Source organism: Sciurus vulgaris (assembly GCF_902686455.1).
Source record: "Sciurus vulgaris genome assembly, chromosome: 1".
NCBI lineage: Eukaryota > Metazoa > Chordata > Mammalia > Rodentia > Sciuridae > Sciurus > Sciurus vulgaris.
Genome location: NC_136461.1, coordinates 39,878,716 through 39,898,611, shown reverse-complemented (window position 1 = coordinate 39,898,611; position 19,896 = coordinate 39,878,716). Strand labels below are relative to the sequence as shown.

The window sequence follows — 19,896 nt, the reverse complement described above, 5'->3', positions numbered from 1 at the left end:
AATAAATAAATAAATTAATTAATTAAAAAATATATATAGAGAGAGAGAGAAGAAATTAATGTGGGAACTGGTTCCTCTGACATTTTGTCCAGTATAGACACTCAAGGTTTTAGTGCTAACAGTCTTAATGATCTGATCTTCCAAATATTACCACCCACAAATGGATAAGTTTCTGTTAAGACTGGAATTGGAGAGTAAATTGGAATCCTGTTTCTTCTAAGTTTCAATAACTCATTAGGGAATAGATTTGGTGTCCTTTCCTCAAGCATGTATTTGTGTTTTTGTGTTTCTCACCTTGATAGCATTAAGGTAATAGAAGAGTGATGTTTTATATTCTTCACAAATAAAAGGTTGCCTATAGGGGATTTTTCAAAAGCATCTATCACTTCACTATCATTCTGTAGTCACAGCAAAATTTTAAGGAATACAAAATAAGCTGCTTTCATGTACTTTTCTTTTTCTCAACACGTGATCATATCAAGAAAATCCTCTTCAATGTATACTGTTCTACACACCTCAACTATGGACAGAATGAGGCAAGGTTTCATGCAAAATAAAGAAATTTTGATTGTTGTACCTCAGTCTGAGAAATTACATTGTTCAATCTCAGAAGCAAATGAAGTATTGGAGTCTCTGAACAGCTCCCAAGTAAATTACAGTCTTAGCAACAAAAATGTATTAGATGGCTATTATGAAAGCTAACCAAGTATTAACTTACTAGTTCTTAAAGCAAAATCTATATGTTTAAATGTGTCACTTTTTGTTCTTAAAAACTGTAACTATTTAGTACAACAAAATAGTTCAACTATTTCCTCAGGGTTTATGCAGCCAAATATCAGTCATAAAATGACAAGCACTGTAAGCCTATATCAGGCTGGAAGTATGAAGAGCTAGGTGATTTTAGGCAAGTGGTGTATTTGTCTTTTTTGTTCATCTGTAAAATGGGGGTATCTCACCTATTTGACCTGAGACCTTTGACCCTTATCTCCAAATTTCTGACTTGTTCATGATTATGTTCAATAGAAAATTACAGGATAAATAAGATTTCATTTTTAAAATAAATATTAGTAAGGTATATATGTAGATTATAGTATGCTACCCTAACCAGCCTATAATGATTCAGTCAGTGATTTTAGTGAGATGTACCTAAGGAAGCCATTAAAGGCAGCTAAATTCCTTTCACTTAGAACTGTCTTACAATTGCATGCTACTTGTAACAAGAAGCATCTATTGAAAAAGTGTCAATAGTAAGAGCAAGATTATCACTGCTGCTTTTTTAAAAACTAAAACATAAGCCAAGCACAGTGGCACACACCAGTAATCCCAGTGACTCAGAAGGCTGAGAGAAGAGAATCATAAGTTCAAGGACAGTCTCAGCAATTTAATAATTTAAAATTTTAAAAAGGACTTAGGATGTAGCTCATTGGTAAAACGTCCCTGGTTTAATTTTCCAGTACCAAAAAATTTTGTAAATAAATAACAAAATATAATAAAAACTATAACCATTAAGTAAGTACCTGCTTAATTATAGTGTCAGAGTTTATGTATTAACCAATTTAATCCTCACTTTAATCTTTACCAAAGTTCTACAAGGTAAATAACAAAGGTTCCGTTTCACCGATGAGGAAACTCTTTGGCTCAGAGAAGTTCTGTAACTTACCCAAGTTCATGAAAATGGTTGTATCAGACATAAATCCCAACTATACCTGTGCTTCTCTGCTACATAATGCTTCTTGTTCCATGACCTTGTTGTATGAAATGATTCAATAATAAAAATGTACTGAATAATTACTATGAGCAAAACCCTGTTAGGCATATAAGAAGTATAAGATGTAAATATTTTGCTCCAGGAACAAATAAACATGAGAGTCACTATATCTTATTGGGGATTAAACACATCCTTAGCAGTACAACTTGCAACCATGTAGACCTTTTTTCCAAAATATGCTTAACTGATACTGCTCCAACCTCTGCCTAAGTACTGCCGGGACAGGGAAATGAAAGCTTCAAGAGAGCAGTGTTTGATGAACTGGTTCTAAAAGCTGGACAGTTCTTTGCTATAGTGCTTCTTCTAAAGAGACCTTTCACAACTGTCTTAGTTTGGGTTCTAGTTTTGCATTTATCTAAAATGAGCCTAACTTCTCTTCTGTGTTACATTCCATTGTTAATTTCCCTATAGCTCTCATTTGCTCTTTTTCTCTACATTTTCTTACCAAATATAATTTAAGTTTTTCATTGTTCTTCATAAAATAGCCTCCTGTAAAGGTGCAACACTGAGCATAGTGTTCCAGAGGAGGTTTGTCTGGTACTATGTTCAGGAAGTCAACAGCAAACCTCTACTTGTTTTTCAAACTTGAGTTGATAAAAAACAAGATATCTGCCATTTGTCACTAATGCAATTAATTGACAAGATCTTTGGAGGATTCAGATTCTATTAACTTTCACAAATTTATCACTCGCAACTTATTTCTACTTCTGTCATTATTTTTGATAATCCTGTTAGTTCCTAGATGTGTCCAATGCCAGAAAATTTTTTTGGTTTATCACACTTAGATGTGGTTATCAATGGAAACTCGACTACCTCATATATTTTTATTTAAAACATCCGAATCTGACCTATCTCTTCCTAGTAGTCCCACTCATTCAAGTATCATAAGTGCTTGTTTTTTTAAAATCTTCCTGTAGTCTCCAGTCTGTTACCCTACCATTTTCATATACTTCATCTAACTTCTTCTGTCTCTGATTTTTTTTCCCTCTTTGTCCTATGTAGATTTTGAGATTCATTGTTATCAATTCCTGGTGATATTTTAAACTCCCTCCATTATATTTACTTTGTTGGACCCCCTTATTTGCCTTCCCTGTGCTGTATCTTTGTAGTTTGAACCCTTCTGGAGAAAATCACACTGACTAGTAAACATACAGTAATGCTAAGCTAGCCTACTGGGATTCTCTAGTTAAGTGTTTCTTCCTGGGTAAGATATCTAGATTATACCACATATTCATTAAATACATCATACACCTCTTTACTCTCTTCCACAGCTGCCCTCACCAGTTGCTTAAAAAACAGAAGTCATTAGAAAGATAATTGATTTGTCTGTCCTTTAGGTCTCAGTTTAAATGTCCCCTCTTGAGAAAAGTCAGTCTGATGAACTTTTCTAAAGAAGGCTTCCCCACCATCATTCTTGTTCATAGCACCTTCCTTGAGCTTTCCATAAGACATTAGTTTTACATATTTTACATATTTTAAAATTAATTTTCTTATTCTTCCACTAGAATATAAGCTTCATAAGAGCAAGAGTGTGTTCACTTTTCTTTCTGTTTATAAGGTTCAGTATTATTTGTTGGATTTTGTAAGAATGCAGGGTAGCATAATGGTTAAGAATATGAAAGAGCTTTTAGGGCTGGGGTTGTGGCTCAGTGGTGGAGCGCTTACCTGGCACGTGTGAGGCACTAGGTTTGATTCTCAGTACTGCATAAAAATAAATAAATGAAATAAAAGATATTTAAAAAAAGAATATGAGTGAGCTTTCAGTTTACCCAATCCAAGATTCAAATCCTAGCAGTGCCACTAGGACAATATAATGACCTTGAATGAGTCCCATAAAACCTCTGAGATGAACTTTACATATTGTAAAATGGAGATAAAGCCATATTCCTTACCTTTTATCATAATTAAATGATAAACCAATTAAAAAGGGTACGTTTCAGTGCATTTACTTATACATATATATTTGATTTCCTTATCTCACATATATGAAAATGTTGACAGGACAAAGCCAAGTAGTTAACTATTTGAGACCACTGTCAGTTTGGTAGCACTCTACAGATTGAATTTCCTGGTGACAGATGAACTTATTTAATTTAGTTTATGTTTCTGAATCTTATCCTGTAGGCTCTTCTGAAACACCTCTTCACATGCCTCTCCAAAGTCCAGATATTCAAAGTTTATGGAATGTTTAGGAGTTCACAGTCCAGTAAGCTCATGTTAGGCAAGCATTGTGTGTGCTTCCTAGTTTTTGTTTGTTTTTATTTTTTGAGGTACTAGAGATTGAACCCAGAGGCATTCTACACTAAGCCTCATCCCCAACCCTTTTTATTTTTTATTTTGAAACAACTTCACCAAGTTGCCCAGTCTGGGCTTAAACTCACAAATCTCCTGCCTCAGCTTCTCCAGTTGCTGGGATTACAGGTGTGTGCCACCATGCCTGACTGTGTGTTTTTAATGATCTTTGCTGCTTCCTATTCATCACTACTGTATTCATAAGTATTTATAAACAACTTATCTAAACAACTTTTCTACATCTTATAAGGGTCTGAGGGCTAACTTATTGGTAATACTTTGGGAAGCTTAGATGATATGATCTTTAAATCAAGATATTCACATATTTATCCCAAAATTGTGCATATATATATATGCACCAAATCACTGAGCTTTAATTGGGAAAACATTCTTCCTCCCTCGTTTTCTCTCCTGTCTCTCTCTCTGTTTGTTCTTTATCTATATATGCTATTTTCTCTCCTATATCTGTATATGGATATATATCTATTTTTTCTAGTTATCATTAACAATTTTCCTGTTTTTAAAAATGGAAAAATATATATAAATCAGAAAAAAATGGAATCAGATGAAAACCAGTCAACAGTGGCAAATTGTAAGTATTTAAAAGCACTTGGTTGACTTAAATTTTGGATCTAAACATCAGATTCAGCTCTGAAATTCTGGCAGTTAGAGAAAATGGAGATGTCATAAGCATATACTCATTCATCTGTTCATTTGATGTGTATTTATTATGTTTCTCTTACATGCCCTAGAGTTTACAGTTTGCCATTTACAATTCTTATTGTCTGTTAAATAGAAGTCAAACAGGTTCATCTTAAGATTTCCTGACACTGAATTCAAGGCTAAATTTTGGTGTGTGATTTTTCTATTTGTCATTAAGAAATGTAACAGACAATTATGTTTTGTCGTTTTGCAGAAGAGAATTGTTTTTTAACTTTTTTATGTTAATCTCATGTAAAAGCAGAGGACTTTGAATTAAGTCTTCCCCCCCCCCCCCCAATAATAGTAATACTTTCGGAGCTTAGGTGATACGGTCTTTAAATATTCCTTTTTTTAAAGATCTAACTTATAATTGATGTACAGCTTAGAGGAAAAGCCTACACAGTTAACTTGTCCATTCAGCTATATTAAACATCAGCTGTCTCGAGTGAGCCTTTATCAATTACTGGGTTGCAATTGATTCTTGCTTGAAGCTTTGATGAGTGACTTAAGTGTAATACTGTGTGCTTTTAGTCTTTTTTTTTTTTAAGACTTGCCTCCTGTGTATGATATTTCAACTATGGCTAGCTCCTTTTTTTTAACCTATTAGAGTGATACGTCTTTTCAAATACTTAAGGAAATTATTTATAAATGTCAGGAATCTAAAAGAAACCAGCCAACCAAATGATGCTGAAAATGTTTTACATACTAAAATCATGAACTCTCCAAATTTGGCAGCTGGGAAAAATAAGAGGACCTAATAACATGTTATGTGTTCTACCTTAGATCAGAACATTAATTTATGATGGTGCTGATACATACTCTAGAAGCAACTGAGCGATATACTTATTTTAGGAAATATTTCACCTTATATTTATTCTGTGGAGAGGAGAAACCAAATTTGACCCTGAAGCACATAAAAGGGAGGAAAAAGAATTAATATTTATGAATTCATAGGTCAATTTCAAAATTATGTATCATCTATTATCTTCATTTTATACATAAGAAAGCTGAAGTTCAGGGAGATTAAGTTATCCAGAGGCACAACTAGTGAGTCAGGTTTATTTGACTCCAAAATCTTTGTTCTTTCCACAAAACTATGCTTCTTGCAATAATTCCTACTTGCTGAATTATGTTAATATTTGGATGTTTTGCACCTTTCTTAAGTCATCCGGTAGTGACAGAATAAAATTATATAAAAACTGCAGTTTCCTAAAAGTCAGAAGGAAAGTTTAGAACCAAGAACTTGTGGACCAACACCTGTTATTTTGAGAGGCCAAATGACCTTGTGGAGGGAGAAGCATGGCGAAAACCTTAGAGACCATAATAATAATTCATCCATGATTTTTTTTTTTTTTTGGGTGGTGGTGGTGGTAGGGATTAGGTATTGAACGCAAGGCCCTACTTGTCCCCTTCCCCCCCCCCTTTTTTTAAACGTGTCTCTTTTAGTTTTTTAATTTTTTTTAAATATTTTTAGTTGTAGATGGACACAATACCTTTATTTAATTTATTTATTTTTATGTGGTGCTGAGGGTCAAACCCAGTGCCTCATACATTCAAGGCAAGCACTCCACTGCTGAGCCACAGCCCCAGCCCCTATTTTTTTCTTAGTTACATTTTTTATTGGTTCTTTTTAGTTATACATGACAGTAGAATCTGTTTTGATATAATTATATAAGCATGGAATGTGTCTTATTCTAATTAGGATGCCCTTCTTGTGGATGTGCACTATGATGAGATTCACTGTGGTGTTTCATGTATGTACATAGGAAAATTATGCCAGATTCATTCCCCACTGTCTTTTCCTATCCTCCCTTCCTTTCCTCCATTCTTCTTTAGACAAATCTATTGAACTTCTTAATTAAATTGATTTCAGCAGCATTTGGAAGAGGAAAAAGAAAGTCTCATTGTCAACATTGTCATAGTGGAAATAAAGGCCTGGTTATGCAACATGTACATGTTAGCTACTAGGAAATGTAGGGGTGAGAGTGGGTCCCTCTCCTAATGACTGTCTAAGAGCACTGCCTGGCTGTATAAATTTCTCCTTGACTTCTAAGCCCCAACTCTCTTCTGTGTTTTCCCCAGTACTTAATCTAAACCACACATGTAGGCCCTAGTCATATACTAGCTTGTGTTTACTATTTGTGGACCTCGATTTACCAAAGTCAATTAGTGCCCTTGGGATATAAACCATATCTTGTCACATATTTAGTAGGTTTTCATAAATATTTATTAATTGGTAAAAGGCAAAACACAGAAGAAATGTTAGTCATTAAATTTAATATATATTTGCTCTCCCTTGGAAAATGGATCTTCTGTTTACATTACTAGACAAAGAATTTCTGCATCTGATAAGAAATTGAATAATTATTCTCTGTTATCCTTCCCAACTAATATTCTAGGGTCTAGATATAAGAAAAATAAAGCATACCCTTATTTGGGGAAGTTGTCATGTACTTAATGTTTATGTTCTTACCGTAAGTCAAATAACCTTTATTTGTAATGTTTAGGGCCAGAAGTATTTCACTTGTCAAAAGTTTTTTGGATGTGGATATTTACATACTTAATCCAAAATTCTAAAGTCCAGAATGCTCTAAAATCTGAAACTTTTTGAGTGCCAACAGACATATTTTTGGATTTTCAAATTAGGGATACTCAACCTATAGTGATAAGAAAACATCCATTTCCTATTAATGATTACTGTCCCCCACAACAAAATTAATGTTAGTCCCCTATATATTAGCGTTCATCTAATTAAAGTGGCAGTGCCTCAAAGCCTTTTTCTCTTGAGTGACATAGATGACAAAGAAGTTGACCAAGAAGTTACATAGTTTTCGGGGGAGATTGGGGCTATAGCTCAGTGATAGAGCACTTGCCTAGCATGCAGTTCCCAGCATCACGAAAAAAATAAAAAAATTTAAAAAAAGGAAAGAAATAGAAAAAAGTTCCATAATTTTTTAAAACTACTAATTTATTGACACAATAATATACTGTTACTGGGAAGTCTAAGCCTCAAACAAGTGATAGCTGTTTTTATTTTAACTAAATCCTCCTGACAGCTCATCCTGTGGTTTCTTAAAATTACCATTAGTTTGGTTGTGTTATTTAACATGCATTCAATATTTGCACTTAGGTGGAAAAGTGGTATACCATTCTTTAGAATACAATTTGATAATATGCATCTGTCCCTAAATATTTCTTTCCTTTCATCTAGTAATTTCACTTTCATAGAATTTTACCCTGAAGAAATATTTGAGGTATTCTAGTATTGTTTATAATGATTTAAAAAAATAGAAATATCTAGCTATAGGTGAAGAGTTAATAAACATGCCAGCATATACCTATACTCAATGGAATATTATTCAACCATTTCAAATGCTGGCTTATTACCATGATATAGAAGGCTAAAATATTGCATCCACCTAGCCAGTGAGTACAAGATAAAAATGATATATTTGAACAAAAGACTGATAATGGGCAGAAGTGATTGGCATTTTGTTAAAATTTTGGGATCACTTGTAGTTTTTCTTCATGTCAGGAGTAATTTTACTTTCAGACTTACTTTAATCAAAATTCAAACTGCATTTTAAAAAGTATATAATGAAAAGTCTTCTTCTTGCCTCTGTCTCTAAGTCAACCCCTCCCAGAGACAATATTTTATTGTTTATCCTTCTGAGTCACTGGGATAACAGGCATGCACCACTGTACTGGGCTTAGAACTCAGATTTTTGAGCATCAGATTGGAGGTCACCAATTCAACAGCAAGTGGAAATTAACATTTTCAAAGTGATCATTTACCTCAGAAGACTAGGTACTTGGTCCACTGAAGCTCCATCACCTGAAACATTTTTGGGATGACTTCTTTAAGAAATGACTTCAGGGCAGTGCTAAGAGGAAAGTCATTGCATTGAGCTTGTTCATTAAAAGAATAAAAAGTCAACAAATAAATGACCTAAAGTTACATCTCAAAGCCCTAGAAAAAGAACAAATCAACACCAAAAGTAGAAGATAAGAAATAATTAAAATCAGAGCTGAACTCAATGAAATTGAAACAAAGAAACAATTCAAAAGAATTGACAAAACAAAAAGTTGATTCTTTGAAAAAATAAAATAGGTAAACCCTTAGCCATGCTAACAAAGAGAAGGAAAGAGAAAACTCAAATTACAAAAATTTATAATGAAAAAGGATCATGACGGACACTATCGAAATACAGAAGATAATTAGAAACTATGTTGAAAATTTATACTCCATTAAAATAGAAATTCTCAAAGACAACAACAAATTTCTAATGACATATGATCTACCCAAATTGAATCAGGAGGATATACACAATTTAAACAGGTACACTCATACATTGCTGGTAGACTGTAATTCGGTGCAACCAGTATGGAAAGCAGTATGGAGATTCCTCAGAAAACTTGGAATGGAACCATGATTTGACCCAGCTATCCCACTCCTCGGTCTATAGCCAGTGGACTTAAATTCAGCATACTACAGTGATGTAGCCACATCAGTGTTTATTGCAGCTCAGTTTATAATAGCTAAACTGTGGAACCAATCTAGATGCCCTTCAGTAGATGAATAGATAGAAACTATGATATATATATATATATATATATATATATGAATATTACTCAACCTTGAAGAATGAAATTATAGCATTTGCAGGTAAATGGATGGAACTGGAGAATATCATGCTAAGCAAAATAAGCCAATCCCCAAAAACCAAAGGTCAAATGTTTCCTCTGATAAATGGATGCTGATCCATAAGGCAGGGTGGGGACAGGGGCAAGGAAAGAATGGAGGAACTTTAGATTGGGCAGAGGGGAATGAGTGGGGGAGGGGGCATGGGGGTGGAACGATGGTGGAATGAAAAGAACATTATTACCCTCTCTACATGTATGATTGCATGAATGGTGTGACTCTTCATTGTGTACAACCAGAGAAATGAAAAGTTGTGCTCCATTTGTATGCAGTGAGTCAAAACGCATTCTGCTGTCATGTCTAATTAATTAAAACAAATAAAATATAAAACGCCTTCAGAAACAACTTCTAAATCCTTACAAAGAAAGCATTTTTCTGCCCTGATAAGTGTCACAAAGTGTGGTCATTAACTACTTGCATCAAAATCTATTAAAAAGGCACTTCGCTGGGCCTTACCCCCAGAGGATGGAGCTGAGGAACTTGCCTTTTAATTAAACTCCCTAAGTGATTCCTAGGCTACTGGCAGTTGAGGATCACTGCCTTTATGGTTAGTTTGCCCCAGTGTAATTATATATACCCTGTTTTCCTAATTCAGTTTAAACCAAAGATTTAGGACTACTTGCAAAAAGCAAAGCCACCCTCAAAGGACAAAGGGGCATATGCCAGCCATATTGAAGATTGTTCTCAGTGGGAACTCCAGAAATGAACTGAACAGTGGAATGGGAGGGGCATTCCTTCTTGTGAATTTTTCCTAATAAAACAAAAAGAAGAGGTAAATAGAATGGTATATTTGCTAGATACATAGATGATCTCTAAGCCTCTTTATCTTACATTCTGGTTTTTTGTTTTGTTTTGTTTTGTGTCAATCTATATAAATACAACTGAACAAACTCTAAACGAATACATGTAAATAGGGAGACTTACTACTGTGGCAAAAACTGTTTGGTCTCTTTTAAAAGGAAGAGCTTTCTTAAACCAAGATAGTTTTTTTAAAAAGTAGGCAAGCAGCTGCAGTTAAGGAAGTGCATACAAAAGACTTACCTCTAAAAACTATTAAAATATTATCCAAACTACTGGAAGGTATTGGAAAAGTCCATCAGCATTGTTCAACGTGAATTTCTTCTGCCCAGTAATCTTTAATTTTGGAGAAATGGTTCACACATTATCAAAAAGATATGGTTCAAGGATAAACAATTATTTTGATATTGATTATTGGTTTTAAATTAACTTTTTAAAAATATAAATATATTAAAAATAAGACTGATTTTAGTTTTAGATTCATGTTTAGTTTCGTTATATTGTGCAGCTGCAGCATCTGTAATTGTATTTTATTACACAAATATGATACCTGCTCTATCATTTTCTGAATAAAATCCAATAAGTATTGTTATTTATTCAACAATTCGTAATTTACTATGCAAAAAACTCTCAGTGTAAGCCTAAAGGTATTATTTTAATTGTGAATGTGATGATAAAAATGTTAAGTATCAGGACTGGGGATATAGCTCAGTTGGTAGAGTGCTTGCCTCGCAAGCACAAGGCCCTGGGTTCAATCCCCCCAAAAAAAGAAAAAAGTTAAGTATCATTTTGCGTTTAACAAAAATAAAGTGACTACAGTTTTAATGTTTATGGCCTACCATATTCTAGGTAGAGTGTTTTGGGACTATTACTATTACCTTATTTCATCCTTACAGGATTACAGGTGTTTTAGAGTAGTGGCAGTTTTTTGCCCCCCATTTTTTAATCAAGTATGTCTTCTTTTACAATACCTAGTATGTAGTAGATAATAAGTTTATAAAATTTCAACTTCCCCTCCATAAATTGCTAGGTTTCATTTAATACATCTGTTAGCTTGGAGTAACAGCTTTGTTAAAGTACAACTTTGATTGAAAGAAACTAAACTATTCTATTTTTAATTAAGATTACTTTTTTCCATATCTGATTTATTAGTAGTCGGGGTTTCCATTAACAATGTAGGAAAAAAGTCTGTGCTTTACTAATTATTAATACATGGTAGCCTTTAGATAGTCTATTTATTTTTCTCTAAAGTTTAAGTAAAACTCATGTATCTTATCATTCCATTCTTGGTTTTCTAATGGCAAGGACTAGTGAACATGAAAGTGTTACCTGCTTTGTGATTAACCATTTTCTTTAATTCATTTTCTCATTTCCTCTTTTCTTATCTCCCTTGTTCATTTTACCCCCTTAGTTGTATGTGTGTAAGAGACAGACAGACAGGGAGTTTTGTGCATGCTAGTAGGCAGGAGCACTACAATTTAGCCACATTCCCAGCCCATTTTACCCACTTAGTGAGAGCATTTGTTCTGTCTCTGATCAAATTTCATTTTATCTTTCTGTTTTAGGGGGTTGATGTGGCAACTTCTTATTCCCTTCCTCAAATGCTCAAATATACCTATGATACATAGATTGTTTTATTCAATTTTTTGTGGGTGTTTTTGTTTTTGTTTTTGTTTTGGCAGTACAGAAATTAAATTCAGGGCCTTGCACATGCTAGAGAACCACTGAGCTACATCCCCAGCACTGTTGTTATTATTATTGTTACTATTATTGTTATTATTAATTTTATTTTGAGACAGGCTCTCACTAAGTTGTCCAGACTGACCTCAAACTTGAAATTCTCCTGCCTCATTCTCCAAGTGACTAGAATTAGAGGTGAGCCCCACCTTGCCCAGATAAATCCTATAATTGAAAGAGCCATTTCCCTTTGTTATGGAATAGTTTTCATTGATTCCTTTTTTGCATTTAAGATTGCAGGAATCCGATGACTTGTAGATATCACTTATCCTTCATGACATCTGACTCTGGTAAATGCAGACTCAGTTACAGTCGTGTTGACTATTTTGTCCCTGCCACTAGGCACATAAGAATATTTTTATCTGGTCAAAGGGAAGAAAATACCGTAATTATAACAACTGTACTTTTTCCCTTACAATGACTTATTTTTTTCCCATTTTTCTTCTGTTTTGAACTGAATTTTTAAATTTCGAAGTAGGAACTTTGTAATTTTTTGCAATCTATTGGTCCTAAAAGTTCTCAATGATTGCAATCTCAAATATGATAAATTTTAGGAAGATTAACTAAATTAATTAAAAATTTGTCTCTTTTTTTTTTAATTAGAACAAAGTGTTAATGTAAGGCTACTCTTCGGTGTCAGCTGAGTACATGATCCCTGTATATTTCTCAATTCCTTTCAAAAAGTTAGAATGACGCCAATCCTTAGTTAATTGAATGCCTGTGTGTCTTTAAAGACTGTACCTCTCTTGAATATGCTTGCTCATTTTCACAAAAAGAAAGTTTGGGAAGTCACAATTTCTGGACAAAGTTGTCTTGAAATGGAATTTTCAAAACCACTAAGCCTGTATGCTTTTCTCTCCTTCTTCCTTCTTTCTATTCATTTGCTTCCTTTTTTCTTTCCTTTTTGGAGGGTATCCTGTTTAGGTAATATTTGATATCGTTTGTGAGGTTAGTGCTGTGATAGGCATCTACTGTGTGATATCCACTTAATCCATTGGTGTGAAAGCAACAAGGACTTATTTTCTCCCTTTTGTAGAAAATGGCATTCCAACTGTTTTTGACATCTTTAATTTTAGAGGTTGCCAATGATCAGATCAGGGTCAAGGCTAACTTCAAATATTTTAGTTAGAGGCAGAAAGAAAATGAGATCCTAACTTGCTAGCCTCCTGATCTACACATCCCCATTGATGAGTTAAAGCTGTATGGGTGTGAAATTTGGTATGGAGGCTTAGGCTGCTTGAGCACCTTTTATCCCATAATAGTTGTGGAATGTGAAGATTTGAATTTTCATGGGGGCACTGATATTTCATGGCTGACAATGGATTTCTTAAGGCCTTGTCATTTCAAATTGCCATGAGGTCTGGTTATTGCCGCTCCAAATGTGTATATGAACCTGCCTTCCAGTGAACTTATTGCAGTAGTGCTAACTTGTCTTGACACTCTTGCCGACAGTTCTAGTAGCCTTAACAAGATCTACTTTCTGTAGTCACAGCACAGTTTTTATGGAAGATTCAGCCTAATTTTGGGAGATGAATTTCTCTAGACAGAAAACATATTGGTTTTAAAAATTAAGAGGTTTGATTCTGTTTTGAATTTGGATATCAAATGAATCTGAGCACATGACATTTTAATGTCGTTTGTCTTTTCAAATAGATTTACCTTCTAATGCATGTGACGACAGGACTTTGCTCATCAGCTAGAACATACATTTCAGAGGAGTTGTTACCTAAAATATTATTATAAGGCATAAGAAAACACACGATTTAAGTTGCCTTTCATGAACATAATTAAGAATTAATAAGCCAGTACCAGTGGCTAGTCCCCAGAATTTCCACTGTTTTGCCTTTTGTGACCTGTGTTATTAAAAGTCCATTATTTTTACAGACTTTATTAAATTGGATCTTATTAAAGCATTCTATATTTGCATTTGGTCTTTCATAATTCATTATTATTATGACATTTACTTTTTACCATCAGATCTGAAAACATATCATAAGCTACCCTTTTCTCTTGAAAGAAATGCTAATTTCAAACAGTCCTCTAATAGAAGAGAAAAGCTTTATCAGTTTTTTCATTTATTCCAGATCGTGTTAAGAATACTAATGCTAGACTTCGGTATGCTAATATCTCTGAGCTTTTGGGGCCAAAAGCTTAGAATTATTATTTTTATCCCATACTAAGTACAAAACTAGAAGATCTTCTAATATATTAGAGAATACACAATTCTTACAAAGTGCAATTCTTGATTCTAAAGACTTGTGAAAATGTTGCTAAGTCTTGTTTCCTAGAATCTTGCTAGTCAGTCTATCTGTATTATTTGTCCTATATAAGAAAGTCTCTCCTCTTGAAATTCATTTGATTTGTTATTCTCATAGTTTAGGTAGTACAGGTTGTAATATTTAGACTGACAATCCTATGCTATCAGCCCCAAACCACATTTAGGGTGTACTTCCTGCTTTTCTGTATGATAATCATCTAAGATTTAGTTGAAAGTATATCAAGATTTTATATATCGATAAAAGGTAAGCTAATTTTTACATAACTAATAATGAAGGTTTTTGTTGGAAGTACTAGTAAATTTATTAAATTCTGAAATGAAACTGACTTTGGATTTTGTCTCATTTAAGGTTTCTGACAATGTGTAATAGACACTTTGGCAGTGTTGTTGCACAAACCATTCGGACTCAAAAAACAGATCAGTTTCCACTTTTTCTGATTATTATGGGAAAGCGATCATCTAATGAAGTATTAAACGTGATACAAGGTAAAGTACATATCACAGCAAGAATAAAGTCTTTCTGAGTGATAGACTTATAATTTTTATCATTAAAATTGACAATACTTCTTTCTGTTGATGAACATCTTTGCATTTTAAAATATAGAATAACCTGAAGAATATCTTCAAAGAATTTAGGTGCTATAAAAAAATGAAATATGCTGCATTAAATCCAACAGAAACATCTGAATAAAATTACACTGCCTTTGATGCATAGAATATTCAAGTTAAATATTCAGAATTGCTAAATTCTCTAAATTAGCAACTAGGTTATAATCATATGTCAAATACAACTTCCTATTCATATTGATTTATCAGTATAATGTTGATTAGTTGAAAGAAATGCTTATCTTTTGTAATCTAGAAAATCAAATGACTGTATATTGCAAATTGAATTGTTCACAGTGACAGTTGTTTCTCCTTATTTGATGCATGTCTAAGATGCAACCCTGAGGCATGAAGCTATCAAATGCCTGTAAATTTAACCAGAGTACATTCTTTACCAAAATATAAGTGAATCATTTGTTTTCTCTTTTCACACTCCAAGAATTAGTATTAAAATATTACCTTGTTCATGTCAAAGCTTAAGTGAAAACAGTATATCTTCTCTTTTCCACTGGGAAAATGATTTTTCGCATACCCCAAGCTACAACTTGTATTTGGGATGCTTCATTTCTACCTCATTTAAGTCTGGTGGGGGAGGGGAAGACTGTAAATTCCAGTATCTTTAAACCCCAAACGAAACAAAACCTCTGGTACTTTATGTTTTCTCTATAACAAAAAGCATTTGGTTTCATACCTGTCTTTAAAAAGACCTTTGGCAGGGGAGTGGGGGGAGTGATTTCCATAGGGTAAGTAAATGGATAATGAGAATGAAATTTCATTCTTTTTTCCTTGTCAGTGGCCATATTGTAATAGTTAGTGATTCTCAAAGTATAGACTATGGACCTGAGGTTCCCTAGACCTTTTCAGGTTCTCTACAAAGTCAAAATTATTCTTACTATTTTAATAAGACTTCTTTCTAGTTTTTACTCTGTTGACTTTTTTTTTATTGAACCCAGGACCTTGCACATTGCTAGGCAATGTGCTAGGCTGAGCTCCATCCTTAGCCCTTTTTATTTTACTTGAGACAGTCTTACTATATTTCCCAGGTGGCCTTAAATCTGCACTCCTCCTGCCTCAGCCTCCCAGGTAGCTGAGTTTATGTCTGTGCACCATTAACTTGCACTGGTATCTCAAAAGCAGTGGTTTGTAAAACTGCTGGTACCTTAGTAGGAGTGAAGGCCATGACACAAAACTATACTAGTAGTCATATTCTTCATTGCCTTAGTTTTACAATTAGAAGAGAAAGGGCCTTATAAGAATCAATGACTTTATTAAATTTTAACTCTTATGGTTTGTTACACAATGGGAAATAGGGATTAAACACTTCTGCTACATGCTAATGCAACCATGCTACATGGTTGTCCCAGAGAAGAGCACTTATGACTTGCTTGAGCTGAACTAGTTTCTTTCTTTTCTTCCCCACCCCCCCCAGAAATATTTACTTGAAAATATAATTTACAGACTGTACTTATATATCTTGGGTATTTGGCAAACATTTTCTCCAAAATGAACAGTGAATCGGTCACTTTCAAGTAAAAGAACTGATGGGTATTTGTTGCCAGTAATAAAATGAGTTGTCAAGCAAAAATTCATATCCTTCACCATAGATTGACAGCTAAAATACTTTTCTGGTGACATTAGTGGTGATATTAACAAATTTGATTTTTTTGATGGCATATAATGAAGTGTGTCAACATAACTTAATGAATCCATGTTTTCCAAATGTATCAGTGCATGATATTATAAAATCAAGCACAGGATAAAGATCTGTTCAAAATGCAATGGAGGGCTAGGCTTGGTGGTGCACACCTATAATCCCAGCAGCTCAGGAGGCTGAGGCAGGAAGATCACCAGTTCAAAGCCAGCCTCAGCAAAAGTGAGGCACTAAGCAACTCAGTTAAGACCATATCTCTCAATAAAATACAAAATAGGACTGGGGATGTGGCTCAGTGGTCAAGTACCCTGAGTTCAACCCCTTTAACCCCCTCCCCTACTGCAAAAAAAAAAAAAAAAAAAAGCAGCAGAGTGCTGGGGTTGTGGCTTACTGGTAGTGCACTTCCCTAACGTGTGAGGCACTGGGTTCAATCCTTAGCACCACATTAAAAAAATTAATAGAGCTATTTTTTTAAAATGGCAACAGAGGTAGGCTCAGTGATGTATGCCTATAATCCCAGCTTCTTGGGATACTGAGGCAGGAGGATTGCAAGTTAGAGACCAGCCTGGGCAACTTAGCAAGATTCCATCTTTACAAAAGAGGGCAATGGATTTTAATTTAACTGTCACCAGACTGGGATCCAAGAATGTCCCTACAAGAGGGCAATGTGACCTCAACTTAGCCCTGGGAAGATTCTTGACTTATGCTGCTGAAATGAATTTCAGGACACATTGAAAGCTAGACACAACCAAAGATTTATTACAGATAGCAGAGCAAAGGTTTTCACACCACAAAGGCAGGGTACAGGCACCTTTGCATCTCAAAAAAAGAGAAGGGAAATGATGCCCCCAGGGTTGACCTCTCTGATGATTATATATATATATATATATAAAATAATTATATATATATATATAATATAATCACATATATATTTATTTATATATGATTTTCATGGGAAGGAACATCGGGTTCCCAGGTAAGCTGTTGTGAAAATCCAAATCCCTATATCAGCCATTTGATATTGGGGTTCAGAATGTTTCTTCTTGGTTAAGTAGTCTAGCCATAAATTAGTTGTGGGCACATTGTTTATTTAGGTCTTTGAACCTGGTGACATTTAAATTGATTGTTCTAGTTGATCTGGTATAAGCATAGGCTGGAGGTTTTGTTCATTTAACTAAAGAGATAAGCATGACTGATTATGCTTGTAGATCTGTGTCTTCATCTAGTAAGGGTCTCTTTTTTCTCTCTCCCTGAGAGCCCACCTATTTCAATTCTAGTTCATTTCATAAAGTATTCTTTTCCATGTTCTGAGTCTTAGTCACTCAAATTTGCAAATAAGGTATGGATTCTCACAGACCTGCCTAGTAGCAAAATCTATATTGAACGTGCTCCTAAACTTGTTTTGCCATCTTTGTCCTGTTAATAACTACCAGTGATTGTGTGTATGCTACATGCCAGATACTTTATATTATCTCTACTTCTAAGATCCTTATAGAAATCACATTGTCTTTATTTCAAAAATAAGAAAATTGATCCTTAAGAGAACTATATTCTACTCATTCTCTTATTCATTTTTTTATTAAATAAATATTTATTAAGTTCTTGTCTAACGCTAAACAAGTCTAGATGCTAGATCACGTAAATTTTAAGTAGTGGAACTTGGTTGAAGTTCTAACTACAAAACCAATTCTATTTTCTTAGTGTCAATATAATGTTTGTCTTATATCTTATTTATTGAGAGTATTATTGATATGAACAAATAGGGTCATTTATTTTGCTAAGGGTGCTCCCTATCCCTTTTTGCCAAGGATCATGAAGAAAATTCGGGAAATGACAATTGAAAGATGATGTTAGTGAAGCCCTGCTCTGGAAAGGAAAGAAAAAAAAAAAAAAAAAAAAAAACAGCAAGGATGCTTGCTCTTCATTGCCTTGTTGGCTGAATTTCATTAATGTAACAAGAAGACAACTTCTCAAGCCCCAGAGAAAAATTTTCTGCCTATAGATTTGAGAGCAGAAGAGCCACCCTATCTTTGTGTATTTTTATGAATTTCTTTCTTCTAGTTGCAACCAAAGCAAACAAAAAGAACTTACATTTGTCCAAGAGATAGCAATATATTTGTTATAGATTTGAGCAGGGAATAAAATGACATTAAAGAAAATCAAACATTTAAATACCCTCTTCATAAAAATTACACTATAGTCATTTGAAAGCGGCTGAAAGGGGAAAATTATAAACTGGGCTAAACAGTTTCTTTTTTCAGAAATTGTATTACTACTATTTGTTTCACCAATATTTGGAGATAATTTTAAATAAAGGCAGTGTACTAAGGTGAGAGAATACAAGCTTTTTGGTCAGACTCATCTGGTTTCAAATCTGGGCCTCACCGTTGAACCAGCTTATTCTTGGTTAATCAAACTACCTGAGTTCTCTAAGTCTCATTTTCTCTCATTTTAAAATCAAAATCATAATGACCCCTTCATAGAATTGCTGTACAGATTAAATTAGATAATATATGTAAACTTCTTAGCCTAACAAGTGACATAAACAATTGGTAGTCATGCTAGTGTTCTTAAGTAGATATTTTTGAAAATTTTTTGAACCTCTTAACTTGGACATTCTTTATAGTGCTAAAAATTCTTCTCACTTATGCTCATTGAATCAAAGTGTTCTGAGATTTCAATAGCCAATACATTACTTTATTCTTTTTATTTTAATGAAAATATGAGAACATAAAACTCAATATTAACATCTGGTCTGTTATATTTTTAGACTCTATAGTTATTCCTTTTTGATTAATTCTGGAATGACTATGTTTGATAAATTTAATCATTTGAAATTATATGTAAAATAAAGTATGGCAATTTCTGTGTTGTCAGGTAACACAACAGTGGATGAGTTAATGATGAGACTCATGGCTGCAATGGAGATCTTCTCAGCACAACAACAGGAAGATATAAAGGATGAGGTAAGTTGAAAGGTTAATCAGACCTTTAATAGGATTTTGATGAGGTAATTAGTCAAATGGTGTTGTATGCCTATATCATAATTGGTAAGGATAATGAGAATGAATTTCCAGATTAACCAAGGTCTTTCATGCCAGTGAGTTTACTTTTTGTTCTCTTTGTTTTATGACCCCAGCATCTAACAATTTGTTTAAATACATTGACTGTTTATACTTTGTTAGAGTAATAACAGGAGGTTGAATTCAGAGAAATGTTTACAGAAGAAACTACAATCCAGGAAATTCTGTCTACTATATGGATTTTATCACTTTTCTGTAGTCCTAGAAGATGCTATAGATGCTTTTGATAGAGCATTATATCAAATGCTGGTGACCTGGTAAGGACAGCACCAGGAAATA

At 33.8% G+C, this 19,896-nt stretch overlaps 1 protein-coding gene across 1 annotated transcript in view; it reads left to right on the top strand.

The window, feature by feature from the left end:
* FAF1 (Fas associated factor 1) overlaps positions 1 to 19,896 on the top strand; it is a 488,868-nt gene that overhangs the window by 374,871 nt on the left and 94,101 nt on the right. The window contains exons 14-15 of the mRNA XM_079154561.1: positions 14,627 to 14,763; positions 19,412 to 19,500. Of these exons, the coding sequence (XP_079010687.1) occupies positions 14,627 to 14,763; positions 19,412 to 19,500 (226 nt within the window). The remainder of the gene's footprint in view (positions 1 to 14,626; positions 14,764 to 19,411; positions 19,501 to 19,896) is intronic.